Source organism: Rhinolophus ferrumequinum, chromosome 5 (assembly GCF_004115265.2).
Source record: "Rhinolophus ferrumequinum isolate MPI-CBG mRhiFer1 chromosome 5, mRhiFer1_v1.p, whole genome shotgun sequence".
NCBI lineage: Eukaryota > Metazoa > Chordata > Mammalia > Chiroptera > Rhinolophidae > Rhinolophus > Rhinolophus ferrumequinum.
Window position 1 is genome coordinate 71,279,520 of NC_046288.1, and position 23,813 is coordinate 71,303,332.

Consider the following 23,813-nt stretch of genomic DNA (forward strand, 5'->3'; position numbering starts at 1 on the left):
TGTTCGCATCTCCCATCTTTCACTCCCAAGGACTCGAGGAACACACTGTATTTGTACACCGCGATATCCCAAGGGGAACCAAGGGCCTCCCCGGAACTTCACCGGTCCTGCACCTGCCAGCGTTCCTGGATTGTAGTTTCATTAACGTTTGACAGCCCGTAGTTTTAACAATGTGGTTTGCAGAACTTCGTTATAGATAAGGCTTATGATTTCCAGTTCCTTAACTGAAACTTTAAACCTAAGTAAATCTGGCCGTGTGCATTTATCATCACTTCTTACAATCTGTAGATAAGTGCGATGCAGTGTAACATAAACGTTTTGCCTATTCGAGGTTTCTTCATAGTGCTGAATTTATGTCTGAATTTTAGACAGCAAGGAGCATGGCAAAAGACACTTTAAAAAGTTTTAAAATTCCTTGAAGTAGGGTTTTAGGGAACCATGCATGGTTTTCTTAAATATGTTTTTGTTTGTTTGTTTTTAAGGGCAAATGTCCAGAGAATGGTTGGGATGAAAGTACACTTGAACTCTTTCTACATGAGCTTGCAATAATGGATAGCAACAATTTCCTGGGCAACTGTGGTGTGGGAGAAAGGGAAGGGAGAGTGGCATCTACGTTAGTTGCTCGACGTCATTACAGGTATTTTTTTCAAGTAGCTTGTGAAAACTTTTTTTTTTTTTTTTTTTTTTTTGCTTAGAAACAATGGTGGCAGTATTCATCATATTATAAGATGTATGCTTGTAACTTACTTCTTCTCCCTTCAAATGGACGTGTAAACGAGATGCAACAGGGAAATGGAAACAGTTTATCTGGTGTTTTTCAAGACAGTAGGGTACAAGTTCTGGTATGTGGTGGTTACCTTGTCAGGTTCTGGGTGATTAACAAAACTGCCTATTCATTCTATTAAGAATGTTTAACCTAATAAAGTTACTTGGCTGTAAGAGTTTAAAATATATTAAGGTTACTTATACTTTTCCATGTTTCTTTTCTACAATTGCAAGTTTTTTTTAGAGAATGATGTATAATAGCTGGATCTTTAAAACATTATTCATCTACATCTAAACTGCATCCCACTTTATAAGTACCTTGCTTTGTTGCAGTAGGTGTAGGAAAAGGTATATTAAATTTAATTTTAGTTTATTAAATCACTCTTGTATTATTTCAGAAAGCTTTTCATCAATTCTGATAACTAATTGATAGTGGTTCCAAATGTAATCATTTTTCTGTTTTCCAACCTTTCTGTGAAATATAGGTAAACTCTTAACAACTCCTGTCTTCCATGAGTTTAGATCATGAAAGAATTTTCCTGGGGGTAGTAGAATTTTATTTCAATCAAAGTCACCACACTTCTAGTTCTGCCAAAAGATACAAACTTCCAGTTATAAAATAAGTAAGCCATGGGAAGTAATGTACAGCGTGGTGACTAGTTAACAATACTGTGTTGTATATTTGAAAGTTGCTAACAGAATAGACCTTTAATGTTCTTATCACAAGAAAAAAAATTGTATTGTAACTATGTGTGGTGATGGACTTGATTCCACAATATATACAAGTGTTGAATGATTATGTGGAAACTAATAGAATGTTATATGTCAATTTAGAGAAAACATTGCAGTCAAAGCTAATGATAATGAAGGTATAACTTGGATGAAAAATTCATGGTCAAAAATGGGCTGATAACATGGTTGATATTCTGTGTAAAAAAAGGCTTTGTACATGAGGTTTCAGTGGTAATGAAGTGCAAACTAGTGTTCTGTGGTAATTCCAGTGTGCAGAATTTCCAATCTAACTATAAATTGCAAACAGATGTTTTATTTGAAGAGTATCCAGAAGTCTTTTTAAATAGTGTATAACATCTAGTTTAAAATGAGTGGATTTGCACACTTAATTTTCAAGGAGCACATAGTTCTTTTAAAATTAAGGCAATATTTGAAACAGCTCATCCCTATTGGAACTTAGACCACTGCTATGCTTAGGGGAAAAGGAAAGAAAGACGTTAATTTAGTGTTGCATATATTCTGCTTTTCTACTGCTGCATAACAAACCACTTAAAAACTTAGTGACTTAAAACAATCATTTATTATTATCTCTCATAGTTCTGTGGGTCAGTTGGGTTCAGCCCGGTGATTGTTGCTTTGGGTCTCTCATGTAGTTGTAGTCACTTGTTGGCTGAGAGTTTAGTCGCTGAAGGTTCAACTGGGCAATTTATCCCAGTTGAGTCACGTAGATTGCTGGGAGCTCAGATGGCCTCTCCATGTGGCTTTGGCTTCTCCCAGCGTGGCATCTGAATTATAAGAGGGAGCCCCCCAGAACAAGCCCTTCAAGAGGCCAGGTGGAAAGCTTGAAGCCTTCTTATGACCCAGCTCTGAAGATGCAGACCATCACTTCTGCTAGATTCTTTCTGGCCAACCAAATCACTATGGCCAGCCCAGGTTCAAGTAGAGGGAATTAGACTCATCTCTTGGTGTGTCAGTACCATGTGGGCACAGAGAGGAAAGGAATTGATGGTGGCAATCTTTGGAGTACCGCAGCATAATTGATGAATTTGTTTAATTTAATAGAATATTTTCATATTATTAATAGTTTATGAACTACATCTACAGGAGTCAAGTATTGCTCCTGGTATTATTTAGTTATTGTATTTGTATACTTATGCAGTGGATTGCTCTGAACACTGAATGTTTTTGTCCAGTTGTTGGCCCATTTTTTGCTTAGGTTCATTCACGGAATTGGACGATCGGGTGATATTTCTGCTGTGCAACCAAAAGCTGCAGGTTCTAGCCTTTTGAACAAAATTACCAATTCTTTGGTCCTGGACATCATAAAGTTGGCTGGTATGTACTGTGTTAATCGTAATACTTCTGGCTGACCAGCCATACATACCTTTGCCTAATTTCTTATATTAGTGCCTCTTTCCAAAAAGGATATATATAGCTTTTGAAAAAAAATACATATATATATATAGACACACATATATATATGTGTGTCTATATATATATATATATAGACACACATATATATATACCTTTAGAATAAGATAGAAAGTCAGAGTCATAAGCATAGAGGATGAATTTGGCAGTGAGCTTCCTGAGAGTGAGTACAGTGGAAGCAATAAATCTGCCACTCTTATTATTTGCTAGAAGAAGTATGTAATTTCTTCATGAAGGATACTGGTTTATCAGTGGAATAATTTCAGTTTTACTTTTTATTCCTAGGTGTCCACACAGTGACCAGCTGCTTTGTAGTGCCTATGGCAACTGGTATGAGTCTAACCCTGTGTTTCTTAACATTGCGACACAAAAGACCAAAGGCGAAGTATATTATATGGCCGCGAATAGACCAGAAGTCCTGCTTTAAATCCATGATCACTGCAGGTAAAAGAATGTGCTATATATAATGTCTTCAATATCACAGTTAAACATTTCAACCTTTTTATATAGAGATAAATAAGTAAAAAGAAAGTAAACCTGTTCTTATTTCTTCTTGTTATTGTGATCAATATACATAAAATTTACCATTTTAACCGTTCTTAAATGTATAATTCCATGACATTATGTACATTTACATTGTTGCACAACCATCATCACCATCCATTTCTAGAAAATTTTTCATCCTCTTAAACTGAAATTCTGCCTGTTGAACAGTAACTGTTCGCTCCCCAGTACTCACAGTTTCTAATAAACATTCTTCTTTCTGTGTCTATGAATTTGACTACTCTACATCCCTCATGTAAGTGGAATTATAGAGTATTTGTCTTTTGTGACTGGCTTATTTCACTTCCCCTAATGTCTTTAAGGTTCATCCATGGTATTGTATGTGTCAGAATTTCTGTCCTATTTTAAGACTAATTTCCTATTGTGTGTGTATGTTCATCCTACATTTTGTTGATTCATTCATTCGTTGATGGACACTTGGGTTATTTCCATCTCTTGGCTATTGTGAATAATGCTGCTATGAACATGGGTGTACAGTACCTACCTGTTTGAGTCCCTGCTTTGAATTCTTTTGGGAATATACTTAAAAGTGGAATTTCTGGATTGTTTTTCCTGTTGGTTAAAACGGAGACATGATGAGCTACCTCACTAGATTGTTTTGAGGAATAAATGGGATGACAAATAAAATGCCCAACAATAATCTCTGGGCCATAAAAGGTGCTTAGGAATGTCTGTTGTATATACACGAGTGGAGTACACATAAATTATTACCATGAATCAAAGTACAAGAACGCAGACATCATTAAATATAGATGAGACAAAAATCTTTAAATTAGTATTTTAGTTTTGGACTTGCTTAAGTATAGTCGAATTTGAGAATTTAAGGTTATTTTGAATGGCCTCAGTCTGTTGTATGAAATGAACAGTATTGGGCTGTAACTAAACTGCATAAATAATCCTAAAGAAACTCATGTAAAGGGATTCATAATAAGGACCTATAGCAGAAAGCTGATAGACTTTTAAAAATACACTGATTTATTTTAAGTGGCATAAAATCGTCAAGTCTGTTAATTGACATCTTATTAAGCAAAGGACTGATAACTAACTTATGGAAAAGATTGGCATATTGGAAAACTGGAAACTTCCAAAAGATGTTATGATTTGGACTACAATTTGCAGTTAATTCTTTTTTAGGATAGCCTCTATTCTTAGGAAGCAAGATAGTTGTATTCTTTTAAAAAACCTTGTATTTTAATCGTCTGAAGGCCAAAACAGGGTTGGGTCTTGAGGATTTGAGAAATAATTGAAAATTAGCTGTCCTCAGGAAACTACTTATTTAAAGTTTTGAATGTTTGCTTTATTAGGTGTGAAGGTATAGATATAAAACCTGGACATTTCTGAACCAACATATTTGAAATAATGATTTTATAGTGGCTTATTATAGAGGTTTTATATTTTTGTAAATAGAATGCAAATAACTTGATGTGGATTCTAAAACACAAAACTACTTGCTCTTGACTTTGTTATAACTTGCTGTGTGACCTTGGGAAGCCACTTCACCTCCTTGAACTTTGGCTGTCTTATCTTTGAAATGAGTAAGTTGAGCTAAATGGTTTCTAAATCGCTTACAGCTCTTAAACCCATGAATTTAGCCTGTTGCTAGATTTGGTATTTGGGAAGACCAAAGATGTGACTACATAATAACTTTATGAGCAAAATTTCCCAGGTTTATTTTGTATACAATTTCTGAGACTCAAACACATAGGTTTTACTTTTACCTTAAATACTTACTAGTATCACAAAGTACTTAGTTAATATGAGTGCTTTGTATATTATTTAGTGTATATATTGCTCATACAACTTTTTAAGTTTATAGATACTTAAAAATATTTACCATACAAGGTTACATCGTTATTATTCAGGTAAACCTTTGATCACATGTTAGTTAAGTGTACTGATTCAATTGAAAATTGGAAAACAATTTTTATATTTAAGTTATAGGAGGCCCTTGTATGCTGACCCATAAGATGGGTCAGTGATCTCTAGGCTATTAAAATTCATAACAGTTTTTTTAGAGGTAAAACATTAAGTTGATGATTATGATTTGTTTCAATAGTTGTTATTATTTTTGTCCATCTCTGAAATAAAATGAACTTTAAAATAAAAGTTAAACATTGCCAGAGAATGGGTAGATTTGCTTTTCTGTGGACTGAAATTGAACTGGACTGTTATCTTTTTCGTCATCAGTGACTGTTATTACTTTTATAGGTATCTTTTTAACATTTGTTTCCCTTCCCAGAACTAGTCTTTCTTGTCATGTCTAACTGTTAAATAGATTTGCGACCCTAACTGTGGTTTAGTTGTCCTTCACGTTACTTTGACATGTGTTTGACTCATACCAGTATTGAGCCGGGTCTTTATCGCTAGAAGATGGTTCATCGACCAAAATAAATATTTAGAGTTCTTGCGTAGACGAGCACTGCTCCCTGGAGTTCCAGGATCTTCCCTTACACTAATATTTACACAAAATGTTTACACTAACATTTTGATTTTTGGTTGGCTTGCTTAGGTTTTGAGCCTGTGGTGATAGAGAACGTTTTAGAAGGTGATGAGCTGCGTACAGACCTGAAAGCAGTGGAGGCTAAAGTCCAGGAACTGGGGCCTGACAACGTTCTGTGTGTTCATTCTACTACATCCTGTTTTGCTCCAAGGGTGCCTGATAGGTAAATGATTTGTGAATATTGTCTTTTGGGTGTTCCTCATTCTTTTAAATAAAATGCATGTATACTAATTCTCAAAGATGCTTCAGTAACATTTGGCAGTCAATGGACTGTTCTAAGAGAATAGATGAGTTTGTGGAGAAACAGCATAATTGCTTGAGAAAATAAAACTTTGCTATAGAAGAAGGAAAAACAACTAGTACCTGGTGGAGATCCCTTTATCACCTGAGCATATGCAGAGCATCTGTTTTCTTGCTCTTTTCCCTGTTTCTGATCTCTTAGCATCTTTTTCCTCATTATTTAATGGAAGGTTCTAAGCTAAATGTTGGGTTTACTCGTTTTCATTGCTATCTCTACTTCTTTGATGGTACAGTTAGTTTTCATATGTGGGAACTATCAGTATTAACAGAAAATTTTAGGATTATTTACTGCTCTTTGAATTTTGTTTAATTGGAAGATTAACCCAGACAGTGTTCACGGTGGTTGTCTTTGCATTCTAATAAAAATGTAAATATTTAAGAAAATAAAAGAAAAAAGCAAAAAAGCAAATGTTTACTTTTCTAAAGGATGGCCACAAATTTTTATTCTGAAAATGTAGTAGGCTTAGGTATAGGAATACAGATTTCTAGTTTTGACAGCAAATCTTTGTTTCATTTTACTGTTTTGAATAGAAGTGCTAGTAATTTGGAATATTTTTGTAGCATCAAGTTATTCTTTGGTTTTCATGAAGTCACATAATTTTGCAGTAATGAATACATACACATATTAGCTTTTATTATCTTATAGGCAGACTTTAAGAGACAATTTTAAAGCGATGCTCTTGAAAATTTACCTTGCTTCAATCATGAGTCTGAATTCTATTTTAAGATTAAATTGTATATGCTTTATTATTAATCACATTTTAAATTTATATTAAAATATTAATATATCTTTTTTTCTCATTGATGGTTTTGCTATCTAGAGAAATTTTAATGTGATAGAAATAAATCACATTTACAAAAATAGCACATGGATATTTATGTTAGATTATTTATCATTGAGGATAGTTTGGTTTTGTTTCATTTTGATTAATTCTTTTTGGATGTTTACAGTATGCCTTGTGTACTATTAAGTATTTTATATGTATTATTTCGTTTGGAAAAAACTGTGAAGTTTTTTATCAGCACAGTTCTCATTTGCCACTTTTTAGTGGTATTATATGATGAATGTTTCTTAGGGAACCTTAAAAACGGTGATAAACCGTTTTCAGTAATATGTTTGAAATTCTGATATTTATTAAATTAAAAAATACATTTTGATTTACATTAAACTTAATTCTTTATAGTCACAATTTGAATATGTATATATTGTCTTTATTAGTTCATTAATTGGACAGAGCATTGTGGGGCAAAATCATCAAAGGAACTGTTAAAAAAAGAAGTGTATCATTTCTTCTAATTGATAAACACCTTAAATTGGCTTCTAAGTTAGAATACAGTTTGATTCACATGAAAAATATTTTTTCAGTCTCTCTTTGCCTTTCATATACACTCTGAATACCTTTATATACACTCTAAATATTAGTAGATTTGATCAATTCAGACTAAAACTACTCGCAAGTGATTTTTTTTTAAACAGTACTTTATGTTATTATGGTGCCTTACTCTCAAGGAAGTTTATTATTAAGGAATGCTTTCATTAGAACACAAACATGTGCAAGTGCCTTTTATGAAGAAAATACTGTGTGTATCCCAGAAGGTCTATTTTGTTAAAAACAACATCTAATTAGTTTACATAACAAAGGTTTTCTGTGTTGATTTATGAGACTTATGAAAAGGAATGATAAAATGAGTTTAAGGAAGTAAATTGAAAACTACTGACAGATGAAGAGCATAATGTTATTCCTATTTTTAGCTTAAAAACATCTTAATGCACGTCTATAAAATGAATGTATTATGCATATTATGTATAATAAAACTATATAATGTATATTTGAAATATATAACCTATGGAAAAGAACTTTTATTGTGTAAAAATGCTTTGCTTCCAAATTCTTTATATTGTAGAAAGAATTTTTTTTAAATAAATTTTATTAAACTGTATGTAGGATTTAGTTTTAGCCTCTAGCATGAAGACGTTTCTATTAGAGATGACTTCAGTCACAAGTAGTATTTGATTTCACAAAGGAATATAATTTATTATACTCTAATTGAAATCTAATTATCTTTTCATAAAGTTAGACTCTCAAATTGTCTTAATATAAGGAGTGTCAAGTGAAAAAGTAAGAGTGAATTTAAAACAAGCAGCTATTTTCAAAATTCTTTAGTATCCAAGTTGTTGGAAAATGTTGGTACTGAAACATTTTGATATTCTGTATTTTTTTAACACATTGAAGTCTATTTGAAAGTATATTTTTTTACATTATATTTATGGTGAGATTTCTTAACATTTCAAGATATGCTAATTATTTTGCATATATTAGCTTTAGTACGATAAGCAACCAGAAGTATTTAAACATGAATATACAACCTTATAAAGAGTCATTATAAATAATCTGCTTCCTGCTTTTTGTATAAGAAATTTTAAAGTGACTTTAAAGTGACCATCTATACAGACTTTTGTAAATATACATTTTCTCATTTATTGGTAACTTAGTTACAAGCTTTTAAAGTTTAAAGTGCCTGCTCTGTATTTTCAAACTGCTGAATTGTATGCTCAAATACTGTTGTGGAAATTTCAGTTTTGTCGTTTTTTTCCCTAGTGTACGTTAAGAATAACTGTTAAGTTAAAATAGTTTTCACACTGTAATTTATAAAAGCGTAGTATGACTGTGTCTTTCCATTGAATGTTTATGTTTACAGATTAGAGGAGCTGGCTGTGATTTGTGCAAATTACGGCGTTCCACACATAGTGAACAATGCTTATGGGGTCCAGTCTTCAAAGTGTATGCACCTCATTCAGCAGGTAAGGGAGTTTAAAGAAGTGTGTCAGGAAAAAGGGGATTTTAACGTATGACAGGGTTATTACTTTGTTTTTCTTGCAGCCTAATATAGTAAAAACAGTTGTCTACTACCCTCTACTTCATGGAGCTTTAGAAGTTTGCACACAATATTCAGTCAGTAAAAGTGAATTGTGGAAGTATGGTGGTAATTGGATTAATAGCTTTGGTCAGAGCCAACATAGAAATACTTCAGTAGCTTAGTTTTTAACTTTCGGAGAATGATTCATTACCAGGATTCTCCTTTTTCTAACATACTGGATTATGGTATTTTAAAAACTATGTTGATGGTTTGTGCTATATTTAATATTTAAGGAATCACTGTACCTTATTTTCCTAGACTGGAAATGACTTCATTTACAAACTATGGAATTAGCAAGTTTTTAAAAAAATGTCTGACTTGCTTTATTTCTATGAGCATTAACTAGATCCCAGTCCCTCTCCGAAGAAGAGTCACAGCCGTGGCCTGCTGGGCTTTGTGTAGTCAGGCCTCTGGGCTTCTCAGATTCCCTTTGCTGCTGCCCTCCTCTTACCCATTCGTCTCGCCACACATGCCTCTTCTGTTCCTCCGTGGCGCCACATATGCACACCCCGGTGAGAGGACGTTTGCTCTTGCCCCTCCCACTCACTGGATTCCCCTCCTTGTGAGTTGCATGGCTTCTTACCTCCCTTTTTTTAAGGCCAATGAGACCTTCTCAGACATCCTATCTAAAATAACACCTTCCTCTTTCTTGCCAGCATTGCTCTCCCCCTTTTCTTGTTTTACCATATTCATCGATTTTCAGATGCACATTTTTTTTCACTTTGTAACATCTCTGAAATTGGAATATTTTATAGTCATTGGTGTCTTAGGTTAATTGGCAATTTTTTCTCACCTAGTGGTATGTAAAATAATGTCGCTTCTTAAAGTGGGTGGCCTCTTCCTCTCCATAGTACTTACCATCATTTGATAAGTTGTTTATTTATTGTCTAGTTAATTGACAGTAATTAGAACTGAGTTTCTATTAGGGCAAGGACTTTGTTTTGTTCACTGTTATGTCCTCAATACATAGGACGGTACCTGGTACATAATTGACCCTCAATAACTGGTTACTGAAAAAAGTGAATGAATAAATGAAGTATTATATTTTATTACAATGATTAATTATTCATACTATATAGGATATAGATAAATGTTATTCGTGTATGATATGAGTTATATAATTTGTGTGCATAACGATGTTAATCACATATTCAATTTTGTCATACATGTGATCTGTGGCAGGTGGACAAAATTTATTCACAGATTATCTGTGGCCTTCTCCAATGTCGTGGTAAATGCTCCTGAGCCCAGTAGATCCTGTCTAGTAACTTTTTTTTTAATCATTTTGATTATACTAGTATCATCTCTGATATAAATGCAGTTTATATGATAGTAATAATAGCTGATTTGCTTAATTTCTTTACTCAAAGGTTGTGCCAGTTAGGTTGTAATTGGTTGCAAGAAACAGAAATTCCAACTCAAATCAGCTTCACCAGTAAGGAAATAGATTTGTTTATATAACATAAGAAGTCCAGGGTTGGAGTACGTTGTAGGCATGGTATGTCAGGGTTTCATAATATCTTTGGAGGAAAACTACCATTTCCTTGGTATCCTTTCCTATTATTCCTTAACTTTTTAACGTTTCATTCATCACAGTTCTAAACTAGATTATATCTAATTTGGTAGTATAGGAAGGTTGTATAATTCTCTATGCTGGAAATCTTAAAAAACATTTTGGTGATTCATTTGCATTCCTCCTCTCCCTTTTACTCTCCTTTCCCCTTTTCCTCCTCCTTAAGTTTTAGCAGCTTCAATTCTTTTAATAGTCAAATATGTAAACATTACTAAAAGTTTAGAAAAGTGAGGAAGGAGTAGATCATTCATAACCCTATTACCCTAACAAACACTCTTAGTAATTTATGGATGCCCTTTTCTTTTCTTATGTACAGTTACTGCTTTTTATATAGTTGTAGTCATTGTGTACATTTAGAATTAACTTTTTAAAACTTAGTGAAAAATGTATTTAATTTTTAAACTTAAATACAAGCTTAGATGATAATTTTATACTTTCCACATGCCTCTAAAGTTTCATAATGATCATTTTAATGGTTACTTAACATTTACTCAAATGTTAGTTACTCAACCCAGGAAATGCTCAGTGTTTTGGTGCTCACACATATTTTTGAATACTAAAAATCTGGTGGCATACTTGAAGAGATGAATACTAATAAAAGAAAATGAGCTCTAAAATACTATATGAAAGGTGCCCTTGGAGTTGTGCATCACGAATACACTATTTGTTATCATCTCTCTTCATTCATGAGGTGGTTTTACTAAATTTTAACCAGAAAATAACACTATAAAATGGGTAAATAAAATTTTTTAAATGCAGCTATTCTATTTCCTTCTAAAATTGCCATTTCTTAAAGAAAAAAAAAAAAAAAGAAGGCAGTACACATTCCATTTGTCCCAAGTTGGCCCTCACCAAAGAGGTAGTGCACTCTTACATTAAATCAAATACATACTTAGGACTTATTGAGTGCTAGTTGCTGTTTCATGACATTCTAAAAAATTAAAGTTAACTTTAATTCTTCCCAATAGTCCTTCATGGTAATACGTACTAGTATTTACTGAGTACCCACCATGTGTCAGGAATCCTGCTAGGCTTTTAAAGTTTATTAACTTCCTCCTAACAATTTAAGGTATATTTCTTATTGTTGCCCTTCTGCAAATGAAGAAACAGACTCGGTAGGATTAAGTGACTTGCGCCAGGTCCGAAGCTACCAAATGGCCCAACGAATTCATTGTGACGCCAAAGCCCCCTGTTTTTCTCTAAAAGACAAAGTGTTAAAACTGCAAATACTTTCTTGAGGAGACAGTATAATGAGGCAGTCAGTGAAGCAAGAGCTGTAACTAAAATGCGTTAAGGGCGATGCCCCAAGATGGCTTAATGCTGAGCACATAGAACATTCTGGTATACACATGTAGTCCCCAGGAAGCTAACCTTTGAAGAACCTGTACTTTTGTTTATATACTGAGCTGAGCAATAATTTAGGAGACTCATGGAATACGGATGTTAGGACAGCTTAATGGAGGGGGGTATAATAGAGTCACAGAAATACACAGGATTAAATATTTTAGAGTCAGAATGGATTGTAAAGCTCCAAAGTGTGGGAAGCAGCAACGTTGCTTATTAAGACTTGAGAGAAGTAGGTGTTATACTGTTTATTCACAGACCTAATTGTCAGTTCATTCAACAAATATTTACAGGGTTCCCATTGATGTGCAATGCCCCAGGGTGGGTGGTGGGGATGCAGCAGTGAATACAACAAAATCCTGTCCTCATGGAGCAGAAGCAGACAGGAAACAATAAGTATGACAGGTCTTGATGGACTCTCATCGTGAGGGGGAGGGTGGCAGATTAGATGGAGTGATCCAGGATGCTCACCAAGAATCGGGTAGTTGGAAATAGGCCTATGCGGAGGACCGACTTAAATTCTACACAGATTTTGACTGCACAGGTGCTCAGTACCCCTAATTCCCGCATTCTTCAGTGGTCCATTGTAAGTATTATGTGAATAATTATCTGTTTTATTTACTGCTGCTATCCCCAGAACCTAGAACAATGTTTGGCCAATGATACGTGCCCACATATTTGTTCCCATGAATAAATGAGTAAATGCAACACTTTACTTCATAGAACATGCTCTTGTGCTTCCTATTCTGTTTGAGTCCTTCCATCCTTCTAGTTTTTTTTCCTCCACTTTTCCTCCTCCTCCGACTTTAGTGTGGGGAATGACGTCTATATACCATTCCTGAGGTCGGGTCCAGTCTCTTTGCTTTCTTGCTACATAGCATGCTGCCTTTTCAATGTTTGTTAAGTTTTAGTGATGAAGGGGTTTAGCAAAGTCTGGGGCACTGATGTTTCTCTTAGTAATCCTGCTCCCAATTTAGGTTCATGTTTGTCTCAGGAAGCCTTGGGCAGTACTTAAGTGTTAACAAAAGGCAACTCGAACTGTTCCACTTTATTTTTATGTGCTACTACTTTGCATGTTTTTCAGTTGTTTATTCTATTAGTCTTATGTGCTTCTGTTTTCCTGCGATATGGTGAGGTTTTTCTATGATCATAGTTTATGAGGAAAATAGAAAAAAATGTAATGGGAAGGTTAAGATTTAAACAATCATGTGATAGCCTCCAGAGTAGTTGGCTCCCCTCCAGCTTTTGCTGCTTCTACCTGTTGCCTGGATCTGGTCTCCTAGATTAGGCCAGCTATCTGCTGCTTCTGTTCTCTCTGAGATACAGATGTGGAGAGAAAGTGTGAAGATGAAGGTCACATGTGGTTATAATATTAATAGGAATGTGGATTGTGAATACAGATTGAAAATCTGTAGACACAGATAAAGAAAAAAACTATCTTAGTTGAAATTTAGATAGTATCTCTAATTTTAAGGGGAGAAAATTGAAGTACATTAGACAGAAGGTCATAGACTATGTTGGATGGGGACTTGAACTTAGTTTTATATTTTTGGTAAGTATTCAATTTTTCTCCAGAATATTAGATTTTCATGTGAAGTTCATTTGCGGTGGCATGAGATCATCTAAGATTATAACATTAGGAAACATGAGTTATTGTGGAAACATTGCCAAGACTATACAGAAAAATTTGCCATTAGTTGATGTTAAAAATAAAATTTTTCTTTTTCTCTTTTGTAATCCAAGTGGTGATAGAAGCATAATTTATTGCTTAAAGGGGTCATGCAGGTGGTGGATTATCCAAGCATTGAAGAGAGGCTTTCACAAGTATAACTCATTGATTGGCAGCGTGGGTGGCTGCAGTCCATTAGATTATGGCGGCCGTTCTTAACCTCACAGAGGGTGTTTAAAATTATTTAATAGTTGTAGGGCCTACTGTCAACATTTATAGTCAAATAGAATATCCCAGGTGAGAGGCACAGGAGGAATCCACTCTCTCTTGCCCAGTTTTAAGGTGAAAAGCTCTGTTTCAATATAGTTCCCACCTGTACTGATACTGACACCCTGCCTTCCTCACAGGGTTGTTGTGAGGATTAAATGATTTATGTGTGAAAGCAGTTTGTAAACAATAAAGTGTTCTTCCCTCTATACAGAGCAGTGTTTAAAAACTCAGTTTGATACTTAAAAATATTTTACTGGCACTGTTACAAAGAAATAAAAGTGTTTGATCTGTTTTTTATTTTTATACATTGTTTTCATGGTGTTTATTTGTTAATAGCCATTGTTGTCTCTTCTTCTAGAAACTAATATGTATACTACATGTTACTTCGTTCTAGGGAGCTCGGGTTGGTCGAATAGATGCTTTCGTTCAGAGCTTGGACAAAAATTTTATGGTTCCAGTAGGTGGCGCTATAATTGCTGGCTTTAATGATTCCTTCATTCAGGAAATCAGCAAGATGTATCCAGGTAAGTAAATCAATTGCTTTTCAGAAAGAGTAACTAACAAACAAAAATCCATTTGTACGTAGGCTACTATAATAAATCTTAATTTTCAAAGCTTTTCCCCATTGTGAATGTAACTCTTTCATTCTTATTTCAGGAAGAGCTTCAGCTTCACCTTCTTTAGATGTCCTTATTACTTTATTATCCCTTGGATCAAATGGCTATAAGAAGCTATTAAAAGAAAGAAAGGTACGCTTTCCCTTTAGGTGTAAACTAGTACTCCTGATTAGAATAGCACTCTGAATCACTGGTGTTTTTGCCTATTGGTTTGTCACTTTTGATTATAAATCTGTAGTACGGTCCTGGGGATTTGCTTCGATCTGGAACCATCCTGGGTGGTTTGCAATTAATCATTGTCATCCTGTTTATCCAGATATTCTGAAGAATCTTGGACAGGTGATTTCGCCTTTTTTTTTTTTCTTTTTTGAGAAACTACATTAGGGATTCTTATTAGTTCAGTAAAATTCAACTCATTTGTCACTTAGATAGAAGCTCTTGAAAGACAAACAGACAAGGCTTTTGGAAACCCGTAGGCTTGTGCAGGTGTGAGCTGTCAGTCGAAGAAGGTAGAACCAGGTCAGAAGTTGGTCAGCTACTCATTCTAAAATAATAAATCCATCCCTCGCCATTATTGGAATGCTGAACTCACTGGTTATGTTGGCTAGAAAGAGAAAATGACATCTGTGCTTGAAAACTGGGCTTTGTCTCCAGCACTAAGAACTACCTTCATTGAGGCCAACTCCAGAGTTGTCGGCAGTGTTGGCAGGGCTAGTCAGACCAAGATGTTTTATTCGTCTCTCATCTGGGAGAGCCAGAGGCGCCTGGTGCTGTGCGGTTTTTGTATCTGTATAACTTTCCAACACTTAGCGGTTATGGCACTTTGGATTTTATAATAGTACTTTACATATTTTTAAATATTTTCATAGATATTATTGGATAGATCCTCCCAACAGCCTTATGAATATGTAACAGAAGTTTTAAAATTTTTGTGCCCTGTTTTACCCTCCCCCCACTAATTCAGTCCATAGGAAACTAATTATTTACCTTTTATTGTGAGGCCATCTCTTAAGATTTACATGATAGAGGAAAAGATGCTCAACGTCATTAGTCATTAGGGAAATTCAAATTAAAACCATAACGAGATAGCACTACACACCTATTAGAAGAGCTGATACAACTAGTTGTTTCCTTATGGAAAAGGGACTTGAACTTGCAGATTTTATTTTCTCTTTTATGAAAGAAACAATTGATATCTCAGGCCATTTCTAGTTCTGAAAGACTGTGGAATTTTCTGAAAACAGCTACTTCCTGGGCCACAGGCATCGTGATCAACATTGGCCTCTAACTCACAATCTAGCACAAGTCATATTGGGAAAGTATATATCAGACTTTTTTTAAGGTTGAAAATTTTACGGTGATGGTCTCTTCAATTTCATGGCACCTCATGTCCGTTTCCACCCCATCAGGCTGTCTTGGTTCCCCCAATCTAAACAGTAACAAGCCCACTCAAAATAGCGTGGTCGAAAGTAGGGACCAGTGTTTTTGTGAAATTCAAAGTAAATAAAGTTGAGCATGTGGGATAAGTTTAATTTAATTATTTAGTGAGCACATACTATGTTTGGGGCACATAATATTGATATAGCAATCAATAAAATAGACAAAGATACCTGCTCTTGTGGAGCTTACGTTGCATATGGGGGAGACCAGCAATAAAAAAGTAACATAAAACATAAATTATAAAGGTTGCTTAATGCATAAATGATAAAGGTTCAAAGTGCTCTGGAAAAAACAAAGAACAGAGTAAAATAAGGGAATTGGGGAAGACGCTGTGGTGGTGGTGGTGGGACACAGTGGTTAGGGCAGGCCTCAGTGAGGTGACGTTGAGTGGCCATGAAGACGTTTGAGGGAATATACACATGTGACGGAGAAGAGTGTTTGCGGCAGAACACCGGCCCAAGGATCTAGGGCAGACATGGCGTGTTTGCAGTGCAGTAGAGAGGCCAGTGTGGCTGGAGCAATGTAAGCCAGGGCGAGAGCTGTGGGTGCTGCAGCCAGAGTGGTAACGGGGGATGGGGGGGAGCTTTCTAAGCCACAGGAAGGTCTTTGCCTCATATTCTGAGGGAAATAAAGAGCCCCGGGAGGGTTATGATTAGAGGAGTGTGGTGATCTGACTTACATTTTAAAGGATCACTCTGGTTGCTGTGTTGAGTGGGGAGGGAGAGGGTAGAAACGGGGACACCTGTTCAGAGGCCTTCACAGTAGTCAGCAAGTGATGTTAATTTGGATCTAGATAGCGACAGTGGAGGTAATGAGAAGTGGTTGGATTCTAGGTCTGTTTTGAGCTGGTAGTAGTTCATGATGGACGTATTGTATGAGAGAGAGAAGTCAAGAATAATTGTGAGACTTTTGACCTGAGGAATTGAAAGCACGGAGGAGCCATTAACTGAGATGAGTAAGACGGTGGGTTCAGAAGGCCAGGAGTTCAGTTTCTGACAAAAGTAAATTCAGAATATCCGTTGACATCTAGATGGAGATTTCAGGTAGAGAGTGGGATATGAGTCTTGTGTTAAGAGAGAGAGCTAGGCTGGAGATAAAAATTTGGGGAGTTAATTGGCCAAGAGACCAGATGAGACTGCAAGAGAGTGAGTCTAAATAGAAAAGAAGTACAAGAACTGAGCTCTCAGGCACTCCAACAGTAAGAGGTCTGGGAGAAGAAAAAGGGACGAGCACAGTAGTTTGCAATAATAGAAACTTGGAGAGAAAACATATATAATGTCATAGCATTTTAATATTTATGAATAGGTAGATAATATTTTATGGAGTTTGAGATGGACTGCATAAATATTCCAAGGATCAAAGCTTGAAAATATAACTTGTTAGTTGTCTATTTTTGATCTTTTTAGTTGTCACAGTGTAGTCTTTTCTTATAGTTCCTTTTTACCTTAGATTGATCACTGTACAGATTTGGGTAAAAATTCATTTTAAGCTAAGTAAATGGAAAATATAATAGCTCTGACAATAAGACTATTACACAAAGTCTTAAGTTAGCTATTTAGAGAGTATAATTTATTACATAGAAACTTTAAAAATTTTTATATGCTGTTATTATATCAAATAAGCATACTATACATATTTAGTATTTTCTATTTTTGTTCTTGAGTTGACACTAAATAATAGCTAATAATATTAAATGTTTGCTATAATACATTAATGTAAGTCTTGAGTGGCTTTGTAGTTAGATTTATTTAACTAGCAAGTAAAACTGATTATAACCATCAGGTGTCTGAAATGAAACTTGGTTCTTGGTTATGGGTAGTCTAGTAGACTAGTATCTTCCTTGGATTTTGCCGTTGATACTTCTATTCTGGGCCTCCTTTGCTTGATATATAGTTGATGCTAATCAGATGTTTGTTGAATGAACCAATGCAGAGTATTTGGGAACACATAGGTTCAGTGTTGTATAGTCCTCTCTTGTTTTACACAGAATAAGTATCTTTCTGGAAAGTTAGGAAGCAAATAACATTATGATACTGACCTCCATTAAATGAGATGTTCTTATGGAAACATTTCCCTATATGGATACAGTTGAAAATTTACGAAAAGAAATGAGTTAAAATGTGATTACCTGTTGTGTATAACAGGTACTGTACTTCTGAGAGTAGGTCTTCCTCCCTAGTACGTATTCCTCTTCCAAAGCACTTTTCTGACACTAGGATTTTGGAATTGTTGATTTTAGGGATGTTCTGTCATCGCTTTGGAATCTAAGAATTTCTGTTATGCCATGGTTCTTCTGGCTTCTGACCTGTAGGGTTTGACTTCAAAATTTTCAGCTACTTTTAGATGATTCCAGAGGCCCACGAGTGTGTACGTCTTGCTTAGCATGAGTGGCAATGCACCTGCTTTGGAACGACCTGCAGGGTATGTAGCTTAGCTGGTGAATGACTCTAACAGGCAGTCCAGCTCTGCTTTTCATTGAGACTTTGTTCTTTATTAATCATTGGATAAATACTTCATGGGAGAAATTTTATGTCCTAGTGATATTTATAAATTGGATGGCTCCTTCTCAGCTGTCAATGGTAACTCTCTTTGTAACACCCAGATAGATAGAGTGGAATAAACAGGGATATGACAAGAACAGGATTATAGCTATGGGGTATTACGACATGTTTATAGGAGTCCTGCTAGCTAATGTTAGTTATTTTAACCTGAAAACTCTTTTAGGTTAAGGGAAAAGTAGGTAAGTGGGGAACAAACATTTTTATGACTATCTACCATATGCCGGGAACTCTACAAGGTTCATTATATTCATTATTTCATAGAGTAAGTTTTTGAGGTAGGTACTATCCCCATTTTACAGATGGAATTGAGCGGAAAAATTAAGTACTTACCCAAAGACCACATATAAGTGCCAGAACTGCTATTGAAACTCAGGTGTTTGTGACCTAAAGCCTCTGCTCTTGGCTGTCTTACCACTCTCCTCTCACTGCTTCCTTTGAAGCACGCCCTGTGCTAGGCATTTGAGCCATAGAAATGGTGATCTCGTGACCCCACACATTTACCTAGTGGAGGGATGTAAAACCCCAAAGGCTCTAGTGTATTAATTGGTTTTATTTAAAATTCTTTGTATAGAATTTATTTACAATAGAGACTGTTTGCAGTAGTAATCTTCAAAGTACTAGAATGCTCATTTGAGAACTCTGTCATTGTAAGTGAATAAAAATAGTTCTTTAACAACTTCATTCAGCAAGCAGGTCTTTTCGTTGAAATATGACGATGTCCTCCATAAACCATAATTGCACATAGGTAGCATAAATATTGGTTTTTTTATTGGATTCATTGCAGAAGTAAGGGCCTCTTTTGTTTAAATGGACTTGCTTTTGAACTGTGAAAATTTAATCGTGATAGTTTATTGGTTCAGCTCTGGAGAAGCTGAGGCAAAGCTATTTTGCTCCAGCCAGAGCTATTTATATACCATCACTGAGAGCTCCTTTTTATATTATTGGTGTTACTGCATGCTAAAAAAAGGAGCGTTAAAAGAAAACTTAGGAAGTTTTTTTATTCTATGCCCTTATTCACCACCATGATATTTTTAGAGGTTATTTCATCTATATCTCTTCAAAAAAGGCTTTATGTTTTGCACAGTAGAGGCAGACAAGAACTCAGCTTGAAGCCATTCCTTCTCAAGCTTTCTTTTTTGAAGAGTGAAAGGATCAGAGAGAGTGGAACTGCGAGTGTGAATTGAACCTCTTTGCCCTTAGCCCTTTCCTGATCAACACATCTGCTTTACTGAGAGGAGAAGCGACCATGAATGGAACTGAAGAGGTCTTTAAGGAAAGGGGTTCAAATTTAAGAAACTGTTTCTTTGAGTTTCTCTATGCAAAAAGAAAGATCAGCCTTAGATATTTATCCTTACTTCTGTTTTGCTTCCAGAGAAGACCATTATTCTGCTTAGCTTTCCTTTCAGAAGAGTGTTTTGTTGAGCAGGGCAGACAGATAATCATGGTTGCAAGTATCTGCTGAATTAGACAAGTACAGAAGAAGAATAACCGCGAATGGCTGCTGCAATGGCTGGAATTTGTTAGCTGAAGTTTGGAGGACAAACTAAGTTCTAAAAGAACATCAGACGTAAACTTCAAACAATGTCGATAACAAAGCTGAGTTTGGAAACACTGGTAGTTCTGCAGCCTTAAAAGTGGAGTACTTGCGTCTCAACACAAGTGTAAGGTTTCAGTCCTGGATGTGGGTGTCCATACTTGAAGAGAACAGTATAAATGCAGTGTGCAGACTCCACAGAGCAGAGTCCACAAGCAGTGCTTTAGCCTGTGATGCAAGGACTGCCGAGTGTGCCTGGATCCTTGTATCTGGCCATAGAGAGCCGCACGCTGCATTTATACTGTTACCTTCAAGTATGGACGCCTATGCGGGGATATGTACCCACGGTCACGTGTCCGTCCAAGTGATGTTTCCCTTCTGATTTATCACCCACCTTATGAGACATACTGTAATAATACGTGAAGTTCTATTTTTGTCTTATCCTGTAACATGCAACAGTGTGTTTCAAAAAACATGATTACATAAGACCTTTTTCTTCAAGATTTAGTGAATTATGCACATCTTTGGGTTATGGGGAGGGATAGGCTGAATGTGGGGCTCCATGACTGCAAATCACTGTGCAAAAGGCCATCTGAAAGGTAATGCTCGATATAATTCAACTTCTCTTCCATTCACATCTTGCACTATGGTGCAAAGTTTTGTATTTTTTATTCTAGAAATATAGCTGACATTAGCATTCAGGTATACAGTCCAGTTTATCTCTAGTGAAGAGTCTTTTAAAATTAAGTTAAATACAGCACAAAAGACATAGAAAATCAATAATATTTCATTTCTTTTAAGTAAGATCTTTCTATATACATTTGCTTGGGGTGCTTATAAATTTTTGCCTTCACAGAAGTATTTTATAATAAATGTCAGTTATAGATTTAACTGTAGCAAAAAAAATAGTGCAGGTTCTGTAGTACCTTTAATACATCAGGTAAAAAACTGCTTAGCTAAGTATTAGTGTAGGAAATAGTGGTACAGTCTCCTAAACCATATATTTTAATCTAGTGATATTAATGGGAGAGCATTAGGACCTTAATATGTAGACTGTTGTAGGATTCAGTGTTTTGTGCCGTAAGATAATTGAAGCTTCTTTGCTTATTGGAGTACCTATCATAACCCATCACCCACATAGTACCTCAGAGGAGAGATACTATAGATATTTGCAGGTGGATATGACTTTGACTCACAAATATTTTCTTATTTGTCTAATTATTCCCATACAGTGATATATGAGATCTAGTTAGCTTAGTAGTATGTTTGTAGTCTAAAGATTTTTATCCTAATGTTAGCTGCAGTTAAAACTGAATTCTAGTGGCATTAGCAAGTGATTTATAGAACCGGTTAAAATTTATTTGTTAAAGTATTAGAAATTGAACTTTGGGAAAATTTCAGTTTTTCAATAGCCATGTTTGTTTTGCGTCAGTAACTCTAAAAGCACAGTCTACAGGTGTTACTAAGGAAACATTTCCTCTCTCTTTAGAAATACCTAAGTACAAATTAAGTACAGTTGACCCTTGAGCAATGGGTTTAGGGTCACCAACCCACTGCAGAGTCCGAAGTCCAGGTATAGCTTTTGATTTCCTGAAAACTTAAGGACAGTGGACCCTTTGTATCTGCGGGGGGGGGGGGGATTAGATTGGTTCCAGGACCCCTTGTGGATACTATACTCTGCAAATGCTCAAGTCCCTTTCATGTGGCCTAGAACAATGCATACAGTTGGCCCTCCACATTCACAAATTCTGAACCTTGGATTTAAAATACATTTTTCAACCCGTGATTGAAAAATAGATGCAAACTTGCGGATACGGACGGCCAACTGTATTTATTGAAAAAAATCCATATATAAATGGACCTCCACAGATCAAACCCATGCTGTTCAAGGGCCAACTGTACTCTCCAAGTGTGACCACATTGGTGATTATTGTGGCAGCCATACTAGATAGAATGTTATTTTGGATTCATCCTCAAATAATAAGTTTTTTATTATTACTATTAGTGGGGAAAACGTAGGAGTCTGTAAGAGGAATTTCCTGGCTACAAATTTGTTTCTGCTTATAAGAGGTTGATGAATTTGAGACTAAAAGAGAATTAGATGCAGATTAAGACTCTGGTTTATATATAGATGAAAAATCAGTAATTAATACCTAAATTAAAAAGGAACTTTTTAAAAAAACAATATAGAACATTTAAATTAGTGACCTAGTTACTTTATAACAGATGAAAATATATAAATGAAACTCAGGAATTCTTCTCTTTATTAACACTGGTATCTTTATATTTCTAAGAAAAGATGCCTACAATAACTTTTTTTTCCTGTTTCTGGTGATAACATTTCTCTACACGTTTTTTTTTTTTAATGACAAACGAGAAAGGCTTTTCACATCTATCAGTAGCACTTACTCATCAGTTCATTAGGTATTACAAATGTGGATAACATATTGAATATAAAAACTTCAATTTTTTTTTTTACTCTTTTTTTTTTAAAATTTATTGGAGTGACAATTGTTAGTAAAGTTACATAGATTTCAGGTATACAATTCTGTAATACATCATCTATAAATCCCATTGTGTGTTCACCACCCAGAGTGAGTTCTCTTTCCATCACCATGTATTAGACCCCATTTACCCTCTTCTAGAGCCCCTCTCCCCCCTTACCCTCTGGTAACCCCTAAACTACTGTCTATGTCTATGAGTTTTTGTTCCTTCATTTGTTTGTCTCGTTCTTTTGTTTTCAGTTTTATATACCGCATATCAGTGAAATCATATGGTTCTCGACTTTTTCTGTCTGATTTATTTCTTTTAGGATTATAATCTCAAGATGCATCCATATTGTCACAAATGGTACTATTTCATCTTTTCTTACTGCCGAATAGTATTCCATTTGTGTATCTAAACCACAACTTCTTTATCCATTCATCTATCGAAGGACACTTTGGTTGTTGCCATGTCTTGGCCACCGTTAATAAAGCTGCAATGAACATTGGATCACACTTGTCTTTATGGATAAATGTTTTCAGATTTTTGGGGTAGATACCCAGGAGAGGGATTGCTGGGTCATATGGTACTTCTGTTCTTAATTTTTTTTTTAAAGATTTTTTTATTGGGGAAGGGGAACAGGACTTTATTGGAGAACAGTGTGTACTTCCAGGTCTTTTTCCAAGTCAAATTGTTGTCCTTTCAATCTTAGTTGTGGAGGGAGCAGATCAGCTCCAGGTCCAGTTGCCGTTGTTAGTTGCAGGGGGCACAGCCCACCATCCCTTGTGGGAGTTGAACCGGCAACCTTGTGGTTGAGAGAATGCGCTCCAACCAACTGAGCCATCTGGGAGCTCAGCGGCAGCTCAGCTCAAGGTGCCGTGTTCAATCTTAGTTGCAGGGGGTGCAGCCTACCATCCCTTGTGGGAGTTCATGAGTTGAACCAGTAACCTTATGGTCGAGAGCCCACTGGCCCATGTGGGAATCAAACCGGCAGGCAGCCTTTGAAGAAGTTAGGAGCACGGAGCTCCAACTGCCTGAGCCACCAGGCCGGCCCTATTCTTAATTTTTTGAGGAACCTCCACACTGCCTTCCATAGTGGCTGCTCCAGTC

General features: G+C 35.6%; 1 protein-coding gene across 1 annotated transcript in view; it reads left to right on the forward strand.

Annotated features, from left to right (window-relative positions):
* SEPSECS (Sep (O-phosphoserine) tRNA:Sec (selenocysteine) tRNA synthase) overlaps positions 1-23,813 on the forward strand; it is a 33,923-nt gene that overhangs the window by 679 nt on the left and 9,431 nt on the right. Inside the window, exons 2-8 of the mRNA XM_033106219.1 lie at positions 483-637; positions 2,714-2,832; positions 3,214-3,372; positions 6,002-6,155; positions 8,993-9,095; positions 14,462-14,591; positions 14,725-14,816. Of these exons, the coding sequence (XP_032962110.1) occupies positions 483-637; positions 2,714-2,832; positions 3,214-3,372; positions 6,002-6,155; positions 8,993-9,095; positions 14,462-14,591; positions 14,725-14,816 (912 nt within the window). The remainder of the gene's footprint in view (positions 1-482; positions 638-2,713; positions 2,833-3,213; positions 3,373-6,001; positions 6,156-8,992; positions 9,096-14,461; positions 14,592-14,724; positions 14,817-23,813) is intronic.